Source organism: Gavialis gangeticus, unplaced genomic scaffold, assembly GCF_001723915.1.
Source record: "Gavialis gangeticus isolate Ggan-Ray unplaced genomic scaffold, GavGan_comp1, whole genome shotgun sequence".
NCBI lineage: Eukaryota > Metazoa > Chordata > Crocodylia > Gavialidae > Gavialis > Gavialis gangeticus.
Genome location: NW_017728992.1, coordinates 143,422,663 through 143,439,251, shown reverse-complemented (window position 1 = coordinate 143,439,251; position 16,589 = coordinate 143,422,663). Strand labels below are relative to the sequence as shown.

At 41.6% G+C, this 16,589-nt stretch overlaps 1 protein-coding gene across 1 annotated transcript in view; it reads right to left on the bottom strand.

Annotated features, from left to right (window-relative positions):
• Positions 1-8,814: 8,814 nt before the first annotated feature.
• CHMP4C (charged multivesicular body protein 4C) overlaps positions 8,815-16,589 on the bottom strand; it is a 12,021-nt gene continuing 4,246 nt past the window's right edge. The window contains exons 3-5 of the mRNA XM_019519281.1: positions 14,857-14,971; positions 11,623-11,731; positions 8,815-10,072 (exon numbers count right to left, since the gene is read on the bottom strand). Of these exons, the coding sequence (XP_019374826.1) occupies positions 10,008-10,072; positions 11,623-11,731; positions 14,857-14,971 (289 nt within the window). The 3' untranslated portion in view covers positions 8,815-10,007. The remainder of the gene's footprint in view (positions 10,073-11,622; positions 11,732-14,856; positions 14,972-16,589) is intronic.

Here is a 16,589-nt window from a genome sequence, read left to right as displayed (position 1 = left end):
CCCGGGGGGGGGGGGGGGGGCAGTCCTGTCCCTTGTACTTTGACAGGAGCTCTTGCGCCTCCTGCCCACTTAGTCCCAAGTGGGTCGGCACACCAACAGGTACTGCTGCTGCTGGAATCACCACTCTAGCTCTAGCACTGGCACTTTGGAGAGCTGCTGTATCTTCTTCTTCATGGCACCCGGCAGCAGTGCAGGGCACCATGGGCTCAGCTTTGGCCTGCTCAGCTGACATAGGTGTTTATACTTAGGTTAAGGTGCCTTACCTAACTGCGCCTAAATTTGACACCTACTTTATGCAGGTATTAAATTTAGGCACACTTAGCCTACAATCACCATTTTTAAAGTGCATTGAGGGTGTACACGTGTAGATCCACACCATTAATGCACCTTAAAAATGGCTAATGCACCTTAAATCAGCACATGTAGACACATCCTCAGAGTAGTGTAAGGAGTCATTTAAGAAATGTCAGATCATCTCTGGTATATACTTTTTTTCTTCTTAGGAACCAACACCAAGTTCAGTGTTCTGGTACCTCCCATCCAGCATCATAAAGTGATAGAGTGGAAAATGCGATTGAGACAGGTCTAGAACCCAGGTCTTCTATCAAGCAGGCAAGTGTTTTGCCACTATACTGGGAAATAATGAACATCTCCTTCCTTCTGGGCTGCATATGTTTTATCATCAGCAAACAGTGAGGATCTCGGGTAACTGGTCTGGGTCACTTCCTAGCATGTGTATTAACCCCAGATTAGGTGCCTATGGGTTTTCTCAGCACAAAATGCCAGTGCTTAATGAATCTAGTTTCATAGCTGTTATCTAGGATCAATTGGGAAGGATCTTTATGACCTTCAACATCTAAATTTTGCTTAAGCATTGTTTAGGAATAACATAGGTCAATTGGTATCCAGATCCTAATGTCTTTGAAATTAATGCACGTTTGATGCCTGAATAGCTATACGGGCATTGTCCATTTAACCACGGCTGGTTGTTGCTGTGATACATTTAAAAAAAAAATAGTGGCTGTTGTAACTTCAATTACAGATAAAAGTGCAGGTTGGCTACTTATAAAAGAGGCAAAAGACAAGTCTACGATATTTTTTTTTTTTTTGCTTACACCCCAAAATACAAAAACAAAGACTTTGGGTTAAATATATCTGGCTACCTATGACAGCACAACATAGCTTCTTACTGAGGGGGGAGGTGGGGAAGAGGGGTGTAGCAGTATACAGACAGGCAGTAGGTCTTGATTTTGCTGAGTTTTCCATTTCCTTCTGGCTTATACTCTACATTTATAAATTATTTATTCTGTTATTCTAATGTTCTCTGTTTGTTTTTACTTTAATTTGTTTTACTGAAACTTTTGGGACTGGACTGAACCAAACCTGTTGTGGGCTTAAGATAGAATCAGTTGGTTGAAATTTACGGGCATTTGTACACATACACGCACCACAGCAGCAGGCACTTTGAAAATTGCCTGGTGCTGCAGCACATGCAGTTGTATAAGCAGCAAAATGTGCATCAGCACTGAGAAAATGGTGGAAACATTGGAGATGTTTTAGTTTAAAAGTGCACCACCACCATTTTCTGTGCACTGACACGCATTTCACCGCTTACACAACTGCAGGCAGCGCAGTGCAGTTCACATCAGCTCACGTGCAGAGCAGACTTATTTAATCAAGTCTGCTCTGAAGCGATGGATCTCCAGCACATTGCAGAATGAATACGTATGTGTATAAATGCCCTATTCCTTGGGAAAACCAGAAAGGAGGGTTTCTTATTTTCTTTCTTCAGCACTATGGAATGCTGCTGACCACCATCCTGCTTTCTCTTCACCTCATTTTACAGTCTTTACTAACAAGGCTGTTTTGTTTTTAGAATTTATCTAACAATCTTAAGAAAAATATATCTATTATAGAAAAATAGCTTCTAAAACACTTGTTTACATCAATCACTACTACTAACATGTTAAGATAAAGTCATGATACACAGCCCACCCCCAACAATGTTTTGAGTTACAATGTTTCTCACTTACAATGTTTATAAATTGACACCGTTTCAACTTTCTGACGTCAGTTTCGACTTTACAGCACTTGATCTGATTCAACGCCACACCAGCTAACAAGTTTGCTGCATCGCCCATGTCCCTGGAGAACATCTGTCCAAACTTGCTTGGACTCTTTCTTTAAGAAAGCAGACAAGACTCCAGAAAAACCTGCAGCCAAGACTCCTGAGGAGATTCCAGCCAAGAACCCTTCAAAAAGTCCAGCAAAGTCACCTCAAAGAAGTCCTTCCAAATCAATATGATTGCTATTTACAATATAAATGCATTAATGTAGCTATACTATTCATCTATAATTGATTCAGTACAAAATTCTGGGTTATTTTTGGTGAAAGTAGGGTATTGGCCTTTGGTTCAAGAACCAATCTCCATTTATAACATCATTTCCTATGGGAAAAACAGTTCCAAGTTACAACATTTCAACTTGAGACACAGATTTCAGGAGCCAATGATGTCTTAAATCTGAGGATTGCCTGTACTACATTCAGATTATTTAAGGTCTTCCTTTATAACGCTTCCTTTCAGGCCTTGTGCTCTGTCTCATTGCATCTCATTACTGGTTTAGCTAGACATGTTGATTGTTGCTTCTTTTACTTTGCTAAGGAAGCTGGTTGTCACATCTGCAAAGGTTTATTTTACAGTCACTCAGAAACAGGTTTTGGGGGTCTTCTACTTAGCCACACTTCTGCAGTTTGGCTTAAGCCCCTTGAAAATAACCAAAGCTAGCTGCAGTGTATAGAAGAGATCAAGTCTGTGGTTAAAATCTCTCTTAAGAAGGATTCAACTGTCCCTGGCTATCTAGAAGGAAAGGTAAAATATTTAGAAGTACCAAAGGAGCTGAAGTTCCATTCCCAGTCATTGAAATTGAGGCTCTAAAGCCCCTCAGTCGCTACTGAAAATTATTACCCATAGTGCCAAGTACCAGTGAATAGGATAGCACTTGGAACAACTTCTGTCCTATTTGTTTCCCAGTGCTGCAAATACCAGTTTTGGAAACTAGCAACTTTTCTTGGCTTTTCTGCTACATAAGGAACATTAATCCCCGAGTTAATCTCATTCTCTACAGATCCACTTCAGTTAAAGGTAGATTGTTAGCACCTCAAGCATGTATGTAGCACTAGTCATCATGGTATTAAGGCTGGAGATATTCAAGAACTTGCTGGAGATCTAAACCACATGATCCCCAACTACTAGCAGCTTTAACAGCAAATAATCAGTATTTGACTGGACAGAGTTGGGAGAAATGGATTGCTACAAATTTCACAGGTGTTGTACCACACCTAAAAAAAAAAACAAACAAACCTCTGCCTAGTGCTCATGCTTTGGAATGGCACTACCAGAGCTGTGGAGGGGGGTTTGGGTTTATTTGGTGGCTACTCCACTTGAGTTCAGAAACTCAAGTATTAGTGGGTAGATACAGAAGGGGAATGGATAGGAAATAGTTCCATAAAAGCATGCACAGCACATGCAGACCCCATCTCATAGCAACCAAGCCAGTTCCATCGGAGCTGCAAAGATCTCTGCAGTTAGGGTGAGCATATGTCCTGGTTTGGCCGAGGCAGTCCTGGATTTCATAGGCCAGCTCCAGCCAGTTGGTGAAAATTAAAACAAGTCCCAGAATCGCAGGGGCACAGGGTGCAGTCCAGCAGGGAAGCGGAGCAGCATGGTGTGCTAGGCAGGTAGTGCCTGCCCAGCACACCATGGCACTTTACCCGCCTCTGGATTGCACCTTGCCTGCCTGCATCTGCCTGCAGCAGCACTGCTGACTTAGAGGCGGAGAAGAGGGCAGAGTCCCAGATTTCCTTAAAAATAATATGGTCACCTTTATCTATAGTTTGAGCTGGCTAAGTCATTTTTATTCTTCCCAGGCAAGCACTGACATTTCTATCATCTTGTCATAAGGTTCTAAATCAGGCTGTTTAAAAATAGCTTTTTGCGTTTGCTTTTGCTAATGCACATTTTATGCCTAAGGAATATTTTGAAGAAATTCATTGAGGGGTTGGCCAGCCCACCCTTTCAGGTGAGGTCCAAAAACTAAATATGTGTTTAGAGACATCCAGGAGATCATAGAGGAAGGCCAGAGTTGATATTCTTGATATGCAAAAGGTAAAACATGAAACAGAATGAGAGCCTGGAACAGAGACAGAGACAGTTTTTGGACTTAAAAAGAAAAGACAACAGCAAAGTCACCAGTTCCTATTTAAAAAAAATAGTCAGCTTACACTACAGTTAGGACACCAAATATTTATTTACACAAATATAAATTAGCTTTTACACTCCCCCTCAAAGATCAATTCTCTTTTAGAAAATACCAAGATTAAAGTTTTAAACACCATTAAAACAGTTCCTACAATAAACACAGTTAAAAAAGGAAATTTCAAAATAAATCAACTATAGCACTCCATCTGCTTCTAAAATCCTGTTTGTAAGCCGTGCCCATTCTAATGCACTTAGAGTAGTGGGTTGACACTATCAAACCCTTCTGCTTCTGTACTGAAGAAATACCAGCTTGGCACAGGAAAGAGACATGTTCAAAAGAAAACAGTTGTCACAGTTTCAGGTGTCATTTACCCATAAAAGGGGTAGCCCTTCAAATATATCAATAGCTGTAGCTCCACAGATGTCATTAGTGTCACAGATGTCATTAAACTGTGTAATCAGTTTAAGCTGGAGATATGTGGATGTACATCTCATTAAAAGGTTTACTGCAATTCTGGCTAGTCAGTACTACATTCCAACAGTTGTGAATGGACGTGTTTTGTACCCATCTAATGTTCATAATACCAGATGCATCTTTGCTTCTGAATAAAGCCAAATCTCAGCATTCTTGGAGCACCACGGTTCTACTCACACATGTACGATCATGCCTCCACTTATTTTTCAGGAGGTTGTTAATTGTTAATGGCCCGATCCTACAAGCTGCTCAGTACCTCCTGGGCAACAGGAGCACATCAGTTCCTGTTTACAGATGTTTGATTCTTTACAGGACTGGGAGATAGACTAGAACCTATTTGGAGTTGGGTGGTTTGATGTGGTAGCTCACTCTACCAAAAAAGACTGTCCTTGAAGTGTTATTGTCCTCTGACCAGTCCATAGGAAAATGTCCTGCACAAAGATGACAGGTCTGTATTTTCCAGTGACCTGAATTGGAAAATTTTCCAGTGGCCTAGAATTGGAAAATTTTAGACATGTTTAGACGTATCCTATTTGTGGTAGCCTCCAGGGACACTGGACAGTACAGCTAGAATTTGTGGTACTTAAGGCTGTTTGTAGACATGCTTAGCATTTTGTAAACCATGCTGATGTGCACCACACTGTTTGAATCAAATTTCAAGTCAAATCAAGGATTAATAGATGATCAGCCTGACCTCTATCCCGGGGAAGGTCTTAGAAAAAATTATCAAAAAGGCCATTCTTAACAGACTGGCAGATGGCAACATCCTGGAGGGACAGCCAGCATGGGTTTGTTGCGGGTAGATCTTGCTTGACCAATCTCATATCCTTTTACAACCAGGTGACCTATCACCTGGACAAGGAAGAAGAGATTGATGTCATATATCTTGACTTTAAAAAAGCCTTCGATCTAGTATCCCATGATCACCTCTTAGCAAAATGCTGGCTTGTATCAATAGATGCTACTCAAGCAAATCCCGGGACATCATTCTCCCATTGTACTCGGCCTTGGTGAGGCCGCAGCTAGAGTACTGTTCCAGTTTTGAGCTCCACAATTCAAAAAGGATGTGGAGAAACTTGAGGATGCAGAGGAGAGCCACACGCAGGATCAAAGGTCAGGAAAACAGACCTTATGATGACAGGCTGAGAGCTATGGGTCTCTTCAGCCTGGAAAAGCGCAGCCTCAGGGGTGATCTGGTGGCTACCTATAAGTTTATCGGGGTGGTTACCAGGATCTGGGGGAACGTCTGTTCACCAGAGCACCCCAAGGGATGACAAGGTCGAACAGTCACAAACTCCCCCGTGACCGTTTCAGGCTGGACATAAGGAAGAACTTCTTTACTTTCTGAGCCCCCAAGGTTTGGAATAGACTGCCTCCAGAGGCGGTTCAAGCACCTACTTTGAACACCTTCAAGAGACAGTTGGATGTTTATCTTGCTGGGATCCTATGGCCATAGCTGACTTCCTGCCCTCTGGGTGGGGGGCTGGACTCGATCTTCTGAGGTCCCTTCCAGCCCTAATGTCTATGAAATCATTGATCTTCACAGCAGGAGGCACTGGCTATACAGTACACAGTCCATACATTTGTCAGCCCCTTAACAGAGGTTGGATGTAATTAGGAAATGATAATAAACCTGTAATCACGGCTACATTGTTCCAGTTATCTGAAGTGCTGCTCCAGAACCTGTAATTGACTAGATACTTAAAGCAAGGTATTGTTGACACATTCAAATTTATACAGTTGTTACTTTGTGCCTGATAGCTTCTGCTGCATTGCAAAAGCCCAATTGAGTTTCCCTTGCCAAGCATTGCAATATCAATCTGATCTGGGTTCCTAAGGACTGTTTTTCCTAAAAGCAGTGCCATATATACATATTAATTAATACAGTTTAATACATGCCCTAGTCTGTATTAACTTTAACCTTCATTCAGTGAGGATCTGTTGATTCAGACTGGAGCCAATTTTATTTTGGACTACAGATGTCCATGTGTATATAGTGACAGGTGTAGTCTGGATTAAACCTAGAAAAATGTAATGTCTATAAATGGCTTAAAAGGCCAGCATATTGCCCTTTGCTAATGTACTACAACATAGCTTTCTTTGATCAACTCGTTTTGCCTTTGAAAGGAGTTAGCAATTCCTAGGAACCACAGTTCAGGGGGAGCTTTTTTCATGGCATCACAGTGACAGTGACTGCCTAAAGTGATAAAGATAATATTAGATGCCAATCACTTAACATGTTCTAATGAATTTCAGTTCCATAGAAGTGGGTGTATAGCAAGCAAAGAAAGCTTTGCAGAGAAGAACTTTGTTTTGTTTTAATTGCCAAAGGCAAGACAGGACAGCACTTAAAAGTTCCTAAGGGGATACTCTTTCCTGCCTTCTGCTTGAATTCAGACTCACATGGCTAACTACCTCTTCTTATTTCCAAAGGAAATTAATAGCCCAGGTCTTCAATTCTAAAAGGTACAATAAAGTATATGTTGTATTTAGTTGACTATGCTAAGTGCTACCTAAAGTGCTCTGCAAACAATAAGTGCTAAGTGATGGAAAACTAATTTGACAAAGAACAGATGGTTAAAGGCCAGCCTTTCCAAGCTAGGCATGTGACTCTATTGACATTGCTTGCCTTACATTTACAAATGTGAAATGCATAAACAGAGATGGATCAGACAGTCTGCTTGTACAATTATGTAAATCACTTAGGTACAGATTCTTATTTCAACCAAAACTTAATTTATTATGTACTGAACAACTCAACCTTTTACTTATTAAGCCTCCAAGTCTCTATCTTGTCTCAAAACATGTTATTCAGTTACATTATATATTACTACATTAACATACTAATTTATTCCTGACAGTCCAGAATTAAATACGTTAAATGTAAAAGCAGGTTTTAAAATCCAGCTTTTAAAATAAAGACCTAAAGAATGTGCCTTTCTTCTTCTTGATTCATTCCAACAAAGGAAGGTCTTCCTGGTGCTCCCCTCTGGAACAGAGCTGCATTGCTTACCCACTTTTCCATGCCAGTGTACCTAGTCTAATAGGCAGGATACAATTCTCCATTAACACTGGTGTAAGTAAGAAGCAAATCCGGTAAAAAGAATGGACTCATATTAGGATCTGACTGCAAGGGAAGAAAACACCTCCTCAGTATTTGTAATTTCAGAATTCATTCCATTAATAGGAGGTTAGGCTCACAAGGTTTTGTATCCTGTCCAGCAAAACACATGATCATGGTCTGAACATGAACATCAGAAGGCTGACTGAAGTCTTCAATGGATTTGGGCCCAAGTGCTCTGCATATTACAGGATCATGTCTATAGAGTCAAGTGATCGATTTTTCTGTTGCTGCAAGGAAGCAAGGATAACCTGGCACTTCCAGTGTTCCCCAGTTGGTTCAACCATCAACCAATTTGAATTACAACTAGAAACCTAGATCAATATTATTCTGATTCCTAACACCCTAGAAAGTCCAACAATACAAATATTTGTTTACTGTTTCACCAGGGTTGACAACAAGTACTAATACCAACATCAGGTCTAATTTAGAATCAAAATTTACTTTGACAAAAGTGACATGCTATTTTTGCTCTGTGTCCTAAGGATGAATTTCTTTTTAGTACAGTAACTTAGAAGTTAGGGGGCTTGTATACACATACAATTAATGTACAGTTGCTCCAGAGTTTATTGCTCCCAGGCATGCCGTCTGAACACGTGCCCAGGACTGCAGCACACTGAGCCAGGTCAGAGCAGCGCTAGCTGGCAGGGCAGTCCTGGGGATCAGCCTGCCAGCCCAGGGCTGCTTCCCCTGGCTTAATGTGTTATGAAGGGGCTGGCTGGGACATGAGGGTGCTTCAGTGCAGAACTATCCGGCAGGCAGCCCCCCTGCAACAAAGTACCATCATGCCTCAGTCAGCTGGGGCAGCATCTACAGGCGTGCTACCATGCAGTAAAAACCTCTAACAGGTTAGTACTTGTAAATACAAGTACTATTCTGCTGCAGAGTTAGTTAATTTACTCCAGCCAAATAGGGGCACACATGTAGATGTGTGACATTTACTGTGCAGCAAATTCATCTATTGCACAGTAGACATGCCTGCTGTGTAGTATGTTCTTCTAACTTAAAAATAAAACCTGTTATGACATCCTGTTCATTAATGCCACAGACAAAGCATTTGAATTCCAACAGCAACATCCTAGCTTAAAATTTCAAATGTTAACACTTTTAAGTAGTATTTCCCTTCAGGTCTCCCTACACAAATGGAATGCTTAGAAGCCAAAGTTCTCTGGCACTCAGAGCATTAAAAATACATTGCAATTTTTCCTGAAAAAAACTGTACTACCCAAAGAAATCAAGGCACATCTTTAAAAGCTAAAATGGGGTGGAGGATTTTTATAACTGGGAGTTAAGTTACCATTTATTCTTGATCTTTCACAGGATTAGCTGGATCAGTTTAAAATTGGTAGCGACTTAGACAAAGGCCTGAAACATAATACAAAGTTCTGGCAGTACAGCTTTGTTGGCTAAGGATGTGTAAAGATCACACCTCAACACCAGCACAGTTCTGCCAATGGAAGGCAGTTTCTGCCAACTCTGCTTCTACTATTTTAGGATGGGCAACTCTGGTGACAGAAAAGCTTCCTCTGCTAACAGAACTGCATTGAGTCCGGGTGGCCTGACTGCTTTAGCAGCACCCTTGTGGCTATAAACAGCAGCAGCTCCTCAAACCAGACTAAGCTTAAAACTCTTGACAAGGGGTAGATCCAGAGGGAGTGCAGAAGCTTTTAGCTGTCAGCAGTCAATGTGCTCAAAGCAGGTTATAGGAGTGGAACCTACACTTGACTGTTCTTCTGACTTCCAAATACTTGCAACCAAGCTGACCAGTAGGCTAGGTCTTGCAGACTTTAATTAGTTTCAGTGATTCATCATAGCAGGGATTTCAGTCATGTCTGTCTATGGGGCCTTCATGTTTTTCAAATCAATACTATGCAGGTATGCACTATCCAGTAAAAGCTATTTTTATTCCTTGTGGTTTCTTCACTGTAAAAGTGACACAAGACTGGCCAGGACCTGATTATAATTTTTTTAAAAATACAGAAAGTATATTATTACTTCAGAGCAAAAATTGGCTATAAAAATAAAAAAACCCAAAAGAGTAACTGACTTGGATCTGCATGAAATGCAATCATGCTGCATTGTTAAATATATGAAATAGTTCCATTTTTATACACCTGTATTGTAGTGTTCAGCATTATAAAAGTTGGGGCTATTAAGAAGCCCAAGCTGCCAGCTGCTTCATACCATCATCATCTTCCACTCTCTTCCTGGAGGATGCTACAGTGAGAAATTAGCAAATCAGTGACTAATGCAATAGTCAGAACAATTTTCTTCACCCACATCATGCTCTTTGTAATGCTTTCTAGTCTCAGTGCATCTCAGAACAATTTACTGAGTAGCAAGCTAAATATAGGCAGCACAGTGAAACAGATTAAGTGTATAGTCATTATGCTCACCTGCTAGCTCATATTCAATCTGTAACATTATGGGCTGAACTCATCTCATAATGAGTAACTGCTAAAAGCTGTTATTAAATGGGAAAAATATACCATCACTCCAAAAAGTGATGTGTTCTCTCAACTCCACCTGGATAATCAGAAGAGACACGTGCTGGGTAACACTTACCAACAAATATCTAGTCACTGGTGTTTGTGCCTGAAAGCTTGTAAGAAACATTTTTCCCAACTATTTCATTAGTCTAATAAAAGACATCACACATTTACCCAGAGAATCTTGTCTGCCTATGTCCTTAGAACAACACAACTATAACCAACACCCCCAGTCACAAAATAGTATGCCAGTGCTTGTGCATAGGCCAGATTTCAGACTCTTGAATTCACCAATGCAAATTAACCTGAAAAGCCAAAATAACTGCCTAGATAGGGGGCTGCCCAGGTTTTATTAATACAGGTTTTAATTAAAATAGTGCAGCTTAGGTGAGCAGATGACCAGTCATAGTGTAATCTTTTCACTCTTTCCCCCCACAAGAGGTTTAAGAGCTGATCAGGTAAGAGAGATACTGGATGGGAAACTAGAGAATTAGCATTTAAACTGCACAAGGATAGTAGATGTGTCACATCAGCCCCTTGGCCAGCACAGTACACCAACAACTTGTTCTTTGCTTGTGCTGTCCAGTTTTGGTGCACAGTGGCTCCCTCAGGAGGCAGAATAGAAGCAAAGAGGACGTAAGTGGCTACAAGTTAATTGTCCGCAGCATCTCTTAAAGGGTGTCGAGTAGCAGCCTGGAAAAAGAAAGGATAAATGCCGGAGGATTGGCTACTGACTACAGAATAGACTTTTCAAGGAGTAAGTGTGGAACAACAGGAAAAAACTATAAACACTTTTCCAAATTCTATTTCCTTTTGCCTCCTTTACTGGTAAACAAAATAACTTTACCAATTTTCAAAATTGATGTAATAACATGCAGCAGCTTTGCGACTCCAGCATTCTAAAACTGGGTCAATTTCCTATTGACAAAAGAGACTATTTTGTGGTTAAAAAAGATAAAAATAATTTCAAAATTCTTGGTCATTAGTACCAGAATAATTCAATGAAATCCCCTCTCTCCCAAGTGTCAACTTCTGTGCTAGTGTAAATGCCAATAGTGCTGCATCCATTTACACTTGCATAGAATGAGGTCCTGAATAGTTCCATGAAGCAAAACAAAAAGCCTTCACTGCTTCCTGTGATGAACAGGCTCAAAGATGGAGTAAGAAGTGTACAGTACATTAAATGTTAAAGCTGAGTTAATTATATCATACGAGCTATTTCCCTCTTCTAATTCACAGTATAGCTTAATCATGGGCAACTAAAAACAAGCAATTTACCAGGGCGAGAAGGCAGCAATGTAGATGGGACACTTGGCAATCTGACATTAGACATTTTATCATTAAGGTCTTCTTGCTCCAGCTCTTCCAACTCTGCCATCAACTCATCCTTAAGACAAACAAAACCATTATATTAACAGAACTATAATTTCACAAATAAAGGATTATTTAACAATAACCATTAATCAAAGAACCACTAAAGTAACAGTTCTAATTTAAAAAATCAGCCTGGGAACATACATCGGTTACAGAACCACTACAAGCTTTACTTGTTGGCTATCATAAAAACTAATTAAGATTTACCAAGTTACACTTCCCATTAAAAAGCAAGACAAGCGATTCTAACTAAATGGGAATTTATTGTAAACAAACAAACACATCCTCCTTGAAAGTTAAACATGAAGGCAAAGAAAGTTACAATTTTACTGTGGCTAAAAGAGTTCAATTGTCAAAACTGGAATCAATGTATGTCTCTGCTACCACTCTAAAAATGGACCTGGCTCCAGAAGGAAACTGTGTTAATGGATGTTGTCATTGGATGAAAAATACTGAAGCCCTGCCTGACTAAGCACCGGATTTGGTGCAGATCCAAAGTAATATTAGAGTCCCAGTTGTCCTGCTGGGTCCTGTTAGTCAATACTGAGGCATATTACATGTTTAGTTTTTTACCTGCAGAAAAACTGATTTGGACAGATGATCAAATATGTATTTGTAATACCACAGAAAAGTTATGCATTCTTGGAGCAGACATTGTAACCATTTATGCTGGCCTTCTTGATAGTCCTCCTGAAGTAAAATTTCTGTAGTAAATCTGTAACTTCTTTTCTGAGCTGAAACGGACTTCTCAGAACAATATTCAAGCTTGAGTTAAATGTTTAAATAAAATGTCTCTTTAGAAAAGGGATCAATGTTAAAAAACAACAGTGGGTTTTATTCCCCACTAAGTACCCAAAAGATTTCCTCAGGCACAAAAACATTTAGTATCCAAGACAGCTAGGACCTAGGCAGAAGTTTAACACAGCAAATGAAGAAGTATATTTAGGGACTTATTGAAACTATCATCCTTAGGATCAAGGCATTTTACATTTGTTCTTATCCTGAGGAAAAGATTAATTTGGGGGTATGGGGTTGTGGTTTACCGGAGTTATTTTTGTTTTGTTGTTTAAAAAACCACCATAGAGGGCAGTTAAAAACTGGTTCTTAATGTTCAGGCATTCGAAAATCTGATTATAATTTGCAGAACAATTCAAACCTGCCAAAAAGACTAACCCTGATCCCAGAATGGGCTCAATGTTTTGTTTGGTTTCTTTCATGATTTCAATAGCTATTAAAATTGCTCAACATTTAATGGGATCTTTAAATCTATGGGGATCAACAGCTCTTATTTTAAAATAAAAAAGGACAAGGAGTGCACCGCTAGAGATTTTGGGGGCCGATACCAACAGCCAATTTTTAAGGCGGCTATTGGCTGATACCAGTCCGATTTCCAATACCAGCCTGGCAGCTTGGAGAGCAGCGTACGGCTAGTAAGTCTGGTGTGCTGGAAGGGGAGGAGGAAGGGAAGAGGCATGGGGGCGTAAATCAAGGCCCACCATGGTGATGGAGGAGTGAGGCTGGGGCAAGCATGAACACCTTGCTGGGGTCATTTGACCCCAGTACTCTTTTCTGCCATGGCAGGGGGTCGGACTAGATGATCTGCTCAGGTCCCTTCCAACCCTAGAAACTATGAAACTATGAAGCACTGTCCGGCCAGAGTGGGGCAGGTGTGGGATAGAGCTATGGCTCATCTGGGGTGTGCAGGCAGGGGCAGCTCCTGCTGCTGCGCACCGCTCAACTGGGAGCCGCTGGTCCAGTGGCTCCTGCTGCTCCCACTACTTGTCCAGGAGGGCATAGAGGGGCTGTGTGCCCCTGGATCTGTGTGGGGTGGGGCGGCGGGCTGGCCCAGCCCAGCCCAGCCCATCCCGTGCAGATCTGGGGGCACATGCCCCCCACCCCATGCCCTCCTGTATGAGCAGCAGGAGCCACCAGACAAGTAAGCAAGTTCCAGAATAGTGGCTCCTGGATGAGCGGCACACAGTGGTAGGAGCTGCCACCCCCTCCCCATGCCCCTCAGATGAGCTGTGGCTCCATCCTGTGTTCTCTCCACCCTGGCTGGGCAGCACTTGCCCCAGCCCCTGCCCCAGCCCCACTCCTCCCTCACTGTGGGGACCTTGATCTGCCCCCCAATACCCCTTTCCTCCCCCCTCCCTTTCCACCACACCGGACTTACCGGCTGCACGCAGCTCTCCAAGCTGCAGGGCTGTGCTCCTCATTGCACTGTGGCTGTGCACACACATGGCCATTTATCGGCTAAATCAGGTAGATTTCCAGTCCAATCAATTTGCTTTATATCGGTGCTGATCTGATACTGAACTAATGCATTGGTGCATCTCTACAAAGGATCTGATCAAATGCCCCAATAAATAGGAAATTCCCACAGACTACATTAAGGATTAGATAAAAACTTCTGAAAAATCTGGCCTCAAAGATCTTAGGCATCTGCTGATGCAGACAAGTACTTAGCAGGTTTTTCAAAGAGTGCTGAGGTAGTCTAGGTGGCCTAACACTGGCTCAAGGTAAAGTAAGCACTTAACCTTAATAGGCCCTTAGTCATTTCTTCAGGTATCAAGATACCTTTATAAATCTGGTCCTACATGTTTAGAATTGCAAACAGTACTATTACAGTACCACATTTTTACAAGTGTGGAGGTAATATACTTCTGATATACCTGGTCATGTGATTCTATTCGGAGCACATGTTGCACTGATATCCTCAAACACATGGTAAAAACCATGGACAGCAAGTTTTAAGTTTGTTATTTAAACTTCGTTTGAAAAAGGAAAAGGAGATTAAATGTGTCCAAGTATTTTTATATTTGCAAAAATACTGTAAAACAGGGGTTTTCAAACTTCCTTAAGTCACAGAATCCTTTCACATTACTTCTCCTGCTGTAGTACTCCTGCCTCTGGCCCCATGGGCCATGTGAGCTGAAATGGAGTCAGGCAACCCAGACTGGCAGTGGTAGTGTGCTGCCTCCTGGCCCACTTCGCCATTACCCCCAGTCTCTTTGAGGAACCCCTGATGACCTATTCTGGAACCCGAGGGTTAGAATAAAAACATGGCATGGTACAGTAAAATAGCCAGCATATCAGACTGTATACCTCTTTCACCTTTAACTTTATTGCAATACTGACCTCATCAAACTCATCAGCAAATCCAGCTCTGCTTGAAATAGCTTCTGAGATTTCCTGTGCCACATCTTGCTGTTCAGTGATGTCTTGCATCAAATTATCAATTTTCTCTAGGTCCCTGGAAAAAATATTTTAATCCATTTTTAAAATGAGCATCCTTAGACCCAGTCTCTGTTATGATAACACAACCCTAAAGTTTAATCCTTCATTATCAAGGACACAATCCAAAGAAGTTCCAGCCTAAGACATCAACACAACAAAATACTACAGGCATAGTTTATAACATGCATATAGTTAAAAAAAAAAAAACAACATTTCAGATGCTGATGCACTCCAGAGACTATAGTAAAAGAGATGTAAGAACCTAAATGCTGTATTTAATTGAATACAAGTCAAGGTTCCCTCCCCTCCCCTTCACCCAACCAGCACAGGGAAGAAAGTTCCTTTTTGTTACCAGGAAAACTCATTAAATACACTGTCTATCATTAAACTGCTGCCAGAAGCAGCATGTGCTCAGTAATCAACACCAACTACAAAGCTGATTAAATACAGCCAACACTAAGCATGACTATAAAGTACATGGCCCATATTGGTAAAACATACTGATGGGAACCTTTTATGTGGGTGTCTGAGTGGCCCTTAAAAAAGGGGGGGGAGGGGGAGTTATTCCCACAGGAGAGAACAAACATTATGCCTGGAGGTACTGAAATACCAGGCTGGCACAAGCTCTGACACTCTCCCCATGTGCCAAAATGCTGATAAGAACCTACCACTTTTTTTTTTTTTTTTTTTTTTTTAATATTTCATGCCACAGGCCAAATCCGTTCCAAATTCTCTCAGCTAAGCAGAGCTCAATCATTCAAGTCTGTGTAGCACTACCACTTACCTCTCAGACTCTTCAGCCTGGGACTTCAGATACTCCCAAATCTATGGCAGGCATCCCATGAGGAAGCCTCAAGCTTGGATGCCCTGGAATTCAGATACCCTCTTGTCTTGCCTGCCCCAACCAAAAGGCTGAAGGAGTGAGCTAGAGAGCAAGCCCAAGAGCAATCCTCCACACCATAAATGGCATAGCCGAGATCCTCTTATTTTGAGGCATTTGTAGATTCTTGCAGGGGTCACCCTGCCCATAGTGCATGTGCCTTAATCCTCTAACTATATGAAATCATTCAAGGCCAAGAAGAAGGGTATCTTCCCTGCCAGATAAGTAAAATCACCTGTGTCAAAAGCCACCCCCTGCTAGAGAAGTTAGTGCAGTCCATCCGAATAAGATAAGTAGTATTCCCCATTGTGCTCAGTCCCCCTCAGTGCACTCTTTTCCAAGTCATGGTGAGCCACTACACCACATATATTTCAGCTTCCTCTTCCCACAGCTTAGCTGCACCTTTCTTCCCATTTCCAATGATACCATTGCTTTATCTACCTTAAATGTCTGGCAAACATCACCAAATGAAGCCCAAAATAGTTCACCTGGAATCCCTCTGTCACCCCCCTCTCAGCTTCTCACGTATGATTAGTGTGGCCCCACCCTCCATGACATGGCATCAGACCAAGTTGCCCTGCACCTCATCTGCATATAAAAATTCTGGAGTATCCCAGGACTTACGACAAGAATCCCTAGTTCCAGTCATGAATGTGGGGATAATTAGTGCATGGATCCTTTTTGGGGGGGGGGGGGGGGGGGTATTTTGGGGGCACCCCCACAAACGGGGGGGGTCGTGGGGGGGGATTTAGTT